General features: G+C 38.3%; 1 protein-coding gene across 3 annotated transcripts in view; it reads right to left on the bottom strand.

Annotated features, from left to right (window-relative positions):
• Positions 1–1,868: 1,868 nt before the first annotated feature.
• Positions 1,869–6,000, bottom strand: part of LOC123873219 — a 62,169-nt gene continuing 58,037 nt past the window's right edge. For all 3 annotated transcript variants that reach the window (XM_045917946.1, XM_045917948.1, XM_045917949.1), the window contains 5 exons: positions 5,736–5,955; positions 5,170–5,290; positions 4,584–4,738; positions 3,399–3,543; positions 1,869–2,717 (listed from right to left, as the gene is read on the bottom strand). In XM_045917946.1, the coding sequence (XP_045773902.1) occupies positions 2,520–2,717; positions 3,399–3,543; positions 4,584–4,738; positions 5,170–5,290; positions 5,736–5,955 (839 nt within the window). In that variant the 3' untranslated portion in view covers positions 1,869–2,519. The remainder of the gene's footprint in view (positions 2,718–3,398; positions 3,544–4,583; positions 4,739–5,169; positions 5,291–5,735; positions 5,956–6,000) is intronic.

Raw genomic sequence — 6,000 nt, 5'->3', positions numbered from 1 at the left:
CTGTATTTATATCCAGGAGTTCGCGACCCTAAAGATAACAGCATAATCTACTTAACGGTCATAATTAAGAAGTTATTTGTTTAACAGGGCTCTCTCCGTCACTCGCTTCATACAATCGTAGTTCCAATTTCATTTGAATATTAAGCAACCAAAGTCCATGAAATTTTGTAGACATATTCTAGAAACTAATATCTGTGTCTGTGGTGTTTTAGATTTTTCTAAAAATATGTAGTTTTAAAATTACAGGGGCTCAAAGATTTGTATGTAAATTTTTAAGACCGCGTAACTTTGAAACCGAATATTTTAACAGAAATCTGGAAAACCACAGACATAGATATTAGTTTCTAGAATATGTCTGCAAAATTTCATGGACTTTGGTTGCTTAATATTCAAATGAAATTGGAACTACGTTTGTATGAAGCGAGTGACGGAGAGAGCCCTCTTAAAAATAACAATCCGTGGAATCTAAAGGACGTAGACAGTTAACGATTGCTTAATGGTAACACGTGAATTACAGCTGGGTTTTTATCGGATTAACCATCGAGTGGTATAAGCCGAGGAGCTCAAAACTCAAACTCAAAATTATTTATTCAAAGTAGGTATCGAGTATTGTACAGCTTTTGATAGTCATAATTATTAGATTTGTAAGATGGTATAGAGCAACTTGAAGCTGTAGTTGAACAGCTAATAATTATGAGCATTTTCTACTAAGTACGTTAATACAATTTTCATTTGGCATTAAATTATGAAATTATTAATTTTCTTGTACAGTGTATGCTCGTTCTTTAGCGTATTGGGCGGTGTAAAGTGGGGTTAAATGTAACGATTTTTGTCGGTATAAAAGCCCCTAAATAAATAATTAATATGTTATACTAGCCGATGCCCGCGACTTCGCCCGCGTGGATGTAGGTTTTTCGTAATCCCGTGGGAACTCTTTGATTTTCCGGGATATAAAGTAGCCTATGTGCTAATCCAGGATATTATCTATCTCCATTCCTAGCCAAATCCGTCAAGTAGTTTTTGCGTCAAGGCGTAACAAACATACACACACACTCACATAACACAAACTTTCGCCTTTATAATATTAGTGTGAAGTGTGAAGTGTGATACAGTACAAAGTGTTTCGTGATTTTTTACAGGCTTTAAGTAAAGTAGCAAGTGTTACATATGAAAAGATTTTTCAAGTGATTTTTCACATGCTATCTGCGAAATGACTCATCTCTTATCATCATAGAAACAGAACGGTGCCAATCTACTGAATGCAATAAACACGTCATAGCAATTTTGCATTTTTCAGTTGGCATTGTTGCTCTTGTAATAAGTATTATGACAACTCTTTGTGATTAGATATTTATTAAGTAACTAAGTATATAGGGAAAATCCGTTCTTCGGCATCTTATCATTTTCTCAGTATTCAATCAATAAACATAGCTAGTCTAAGTTTCATAATAATGAATAATATTTGTTGATCTAGGATCTTTTGTGATTGAGCCGATTGCCCTGCCCATTGCCACTTCAGCTTCGCAACCCGTTGAGTTATATCGGTTACAGAAATTATCTTATCCATTTTTTAAATTAAAAATATTAAAGTACCAAAAACTTAAAGCTAGTCTTCTAATTACAATAGAAATCATGCCCACGTGGAATGGCGCCAAGAATACGGAATGCATTTCCGCGCTGGACAGCCAGGCTGATCCGTTGCGCAAAAAATTGCGGCGGGAAAAATAAAAATACGAAGATATATTTCTCTATAAAATTTATTTACAGCGTCAACACAAAAAGGTATAAAAAATAATTTAGTAGGTAGGTACATGATACAACTTAGCATTAATTTCGTTGTCATTTCGTTGTTCCGATTTAGCTATAAAATTAATAATATTTACAGTAGTATTAATTGTATTTACATTGGGATACCTACATGCCGATTGTTATTTTCTTTGGCATCATCTCTGTTAAAAATAATGATTGACAAAAAACTAAAACTAGGATTATTTTGTTAAAAACATGGTGACTTTTTAAAAGTAAAACCAAAAGTCTTCGTGTGCTATACTACTTGTTCATGTATATATGCTTATTAGACGGTTCGTTGTTCCATAAGTGTAAATGTGACAAAATAAGATAAAAAACATTTCCTGAGGTAAAAAACCAATTTCTAATTCAAAAGTTCAGAGGTTTGACCGTAATCTATTCAATAACTTTTAAAATAGACGAAACAAGTTCTTAATCACTTATTATAAATATTTACAATTAAAATAACAATCATTAATTAATTAAGTTATAACTAATTAAGTACCTACTTTGATTGAAATAGATTTAAGCAGTTTAAATAAGTAGGTTTTACAGAATTTTGTACTTACTCCATCATACATATTATATAAACTAAAGAAGTTTCACTTTTTTCGTGTGTAAGTACGTAAATAATTTTAAGATTTAAGGGTTGGTCCTGTAATAAAGTGCTTTGTAAAGATAGTACAGCAAACCCTTTTGAGTTATGTATGACCCTATGCATTGAATCATCATCATACAATAGCCAAAGTAGTGGTGGTGGTATTATGGTCATCTCTGGACATGTGGTGTATATCCTGGTGGATGCCAGCTTCCTTCAGGATCCTCATCCGAGGCCCGAGCGGTACGCCCAGGGCTCGCAGCTTGTCCTCACCCACGTAGGGCAGTTCTGCGGCACCAACTTTCTCTTTTTCGAGGAGGGCTGCGTATTTCTGTGAAATAAAATAGACATACGTACTTAAAGTGAGAATTTTTGCTTCACTTTTTGTTAATGTTGTGTCCTGTCGACAAATTAAACGTCTTTATCACATCTTGGTAACAAAAGCAAAGATAACCTTTTAGCATTAAACTTTTTTTCATTGCAAGCTTGACGACAATCAGGTTTCATGATTATCCACTGAGCCACTGTTGAGCACAGGTCTCCTCTTGGAATCAGAAGGGTGTAGGCCATAGTCTGCCACGCTGGCCCAGTGCGAATTGGTAGACTTCATACTCCTTTGAGAACAATCATCATGGCGATGACGATCTCTAAGTTGCTTGCCTCTAACATGCCTATTCAATCTTGTAACGGAAAGGCGCCGACGGGACTCTATTACTAAGCCGTCCGTTAGTCCGTCCGTCCGTCTGTCTGTCAACGGACTATATCTCGTGAACCGTAATAGGCCGAGAGTTGAAATTTTCACAGAATGTGAATTTGCATTGCCGGTATAACATAGAGTAAAAATTTCAGAATGGTCGACGTGAAAATTAAAAAAGTGTTTTTAGGTACTTGTACGATGATACGGAATCGTTTGTGTGCAAGTGCGACACGCACTTGGCCTGTTTTTTATCGATACAAGTAGTAGCCAAAGGACAAAAGTTTGAAACATAATGGATTTAGTGTATGTATTTACCTCATATCCAAGTTTCTTCAAGAACAGCCGCATCAGAGGCGGTTCATCCCCGAAGAACTTGGTGAGTCGCTTGACGCGGTCGGGGTTGCTGAAGGAGTAGGGGTCCAGGTGGCGGTGGTGCCCCGACCTGATGTACTGTTGTGATCTGGGGAAAAGGTTCATTTCATTTTATTTAAAAGAACGGTACGTAATTTCTAAGACTTAATTTCATTTCATTTTTTTTAGGGTTCCGTACCTCAAAAAGAAAAACGGAACACTTATATTTGTTTTTTATTTATTTTTATGTATGATAGTTTTTGATTTATCGTGCAAAATGTTGGAAAAAATACCCGAGTATAAGTAATACAGAACCCTCAGTACGCGAGTCTGACTCGCACTTGGCCAGTTTTTTGCTTTCATGTACTTACATGTCTTTTGGTTGCTCGTTTTACTATTAGCTTGCTATAAGGTATGTTTCATCATCATGATCGGCAGGTTTTGACTATCACAGCTGCAGATAAATCGCTAGTGATATCTATAGGTTGCGATCGTGTGCTATTTGTCTGTTCGACAAGTGCCATTCGAACACCTGCCAGATGTTGAGATCCCAAGCTAGAATTCTTTAACTTTTGTGCTTTACCTACTCACTGCCACAACTCAAATTCAAATTAAAAAATATTTTTATTCAATTAGACTTTTACAAGTTCTTTTGAATCGTCAAAAGCATCTACCACTGGTTCAGAATGCCTTTCCTACCGAGAAGAACCAGCAAGAAACTCGGCGGTTGCTCTTTTCAAAGATTTGATATATAATATTATGCCATGTATAAAAGCAATTGAAGTCCTGCGCATTGCTGGAGCGAATTGCAGGTCAAATCCACGCTTTTTTATCATTTACATAATCTTCGATAGTATAATATGCTTTTCTCAGGAGCATATTTTTAATAGATTTTTTGAACCTGTGTAAAGGCAAGTCCAAAATTGGCTGAGGAATTTTGTTATAAAAGATTATACCCATTCCCACAAATGACTTTTGGACCTTCCTGAGGCGGAGCGTAGGAGTCGCAAGCCTGTTACGGTGTCTAGTCAGCCTGTTGTGCCTCGCCGGTACTCATTAGGTCTCATTTACACAAAAGCTTTTTTAACGGACGTTAAGAAAGCTGTCATGTAAATGAGGCCTTAGTGAGGTGTTTATATGGTGACTCACTTGTACATGTGGCGCAGCGCGGCGATCTCCGCGCGGATGTTGTCCATCTCCTGCATGACGAGGTGGTGCGTGCGCATCTCACTCGACAGGTGGGCGACCGAGCGAGCTAGCGTCACCACGTGCGACTCCAGCCGTTGGAACCGCTTGTTTATACCCTGCAAACACGAATTAATGAATGAAATACTAATATTGTGTGTCTGTCTGTCTCTCTGTCTGCTACGTTTTCACAGCTTAACCGCTGAACCGATTTTAATGAAATTTGGTATACTTACATAGGCAACTTTTCATCCCGGAAAATCAAAGAGCTCCCACGGGATTCTTAAAGGTCCACCCATTTAACCGATTTATATGAAATTTGGTTTAGAGGTAGCTTGCGCCCCGGAAATTGACTTCGGCAACTTTTTATCCTGGAAAAGCCAAGATTCCCATGGCATATTTTAAAAAACCTAAATTTACGCGGAGTCGCGGGCATCATCTAGTGGTATTGTAATGATGTAATATAATGACAGAACAGGAGTTGTAGACTGTAGACACTGTAGATATATGAATTTGCCAAATAAATGTTGCAAAGTGCCATAAAATTTACCTTGAGATCATGTTTTTTCCTGTGTTCGTTGGAACTCCTTCGCTTCTCGCGTACCGGCCGGCTGCTTACTGAACTTGATGGAAGTGACGACATGCTGCCATAGCGACGTTTCGATGTTAGCCTGAAAATAGTTTTGATGATTGGTTTCACCGAGCAAGCTTAATCCTTAGAGTACCTAATATAAGTGATTTAACGTTTATGGTATGGGCGTAGTGAAAACTTGCACGTCCATTCCAGACATGTTACATATTAGATTGCATCATCACTAACAGAGATTGCAGTAAAAGACCTAACTTGCATTTGAATAATAAAAAACATTGACATACCAATAACATAAGGCAAAATTACTTGGCTTCCCACTTTAGGGGGCTTAGGCCAGTTTCCTTACTCCCAGCATGTGCAGATCCTTACCATGCATGTTTTAGAGGCCGCTCAGTTGCCGATGGATCGCGAAAGCATTGCCTATCAACGCATCGCTGTCCATGCGTCAAGTTTAGCTCTAATAGATCTTTTTAAAATGGCTATGACGGCTGGGCAGATGTAATTCTTATATCTAAGCTTATTACCTTGCTTCCCACGTAGGTGGTTTAGGCAAGTTGGCCGGTTTCCTAACTCCTAGAAGTTGCAGAACCTCAGCGTACATGTTCTCGAGGCCGCGCAGTTGCCGGCGGATTGCTCGGGCGTCACCCGTCGACGCGTCGCTGTCCGTCCGTCCGTCTAGCAGTGATGATAGATCCAGGCTGCGGGTTGTTGTGGACGTCATGTCAGTGGTGTCTAGACCGAACACTGAAAAGCGATAAGAAATTTGGTAAAATTCTGGGAAGTTTTTAC

Source organism: Maniola jurtina, chromosome 16 (genome assembly GCF_905333055.1).
Source record: "Maniola jurtina chromosome 16, ilManJurt1.1, whole genome shotgun sequence".
In the NCBI taxonomy this organism is placed as follows: Eukaryota; Metazoa; Arthropoda; class Insecta; order Lepidoptera; family Nymphalidae; genus Maniola; species Maniola jurtina.
Note: the sequence above shows the minus strand (reverse complement) of the source record. Positions and strands in the feature narration are given on the sequence as shown.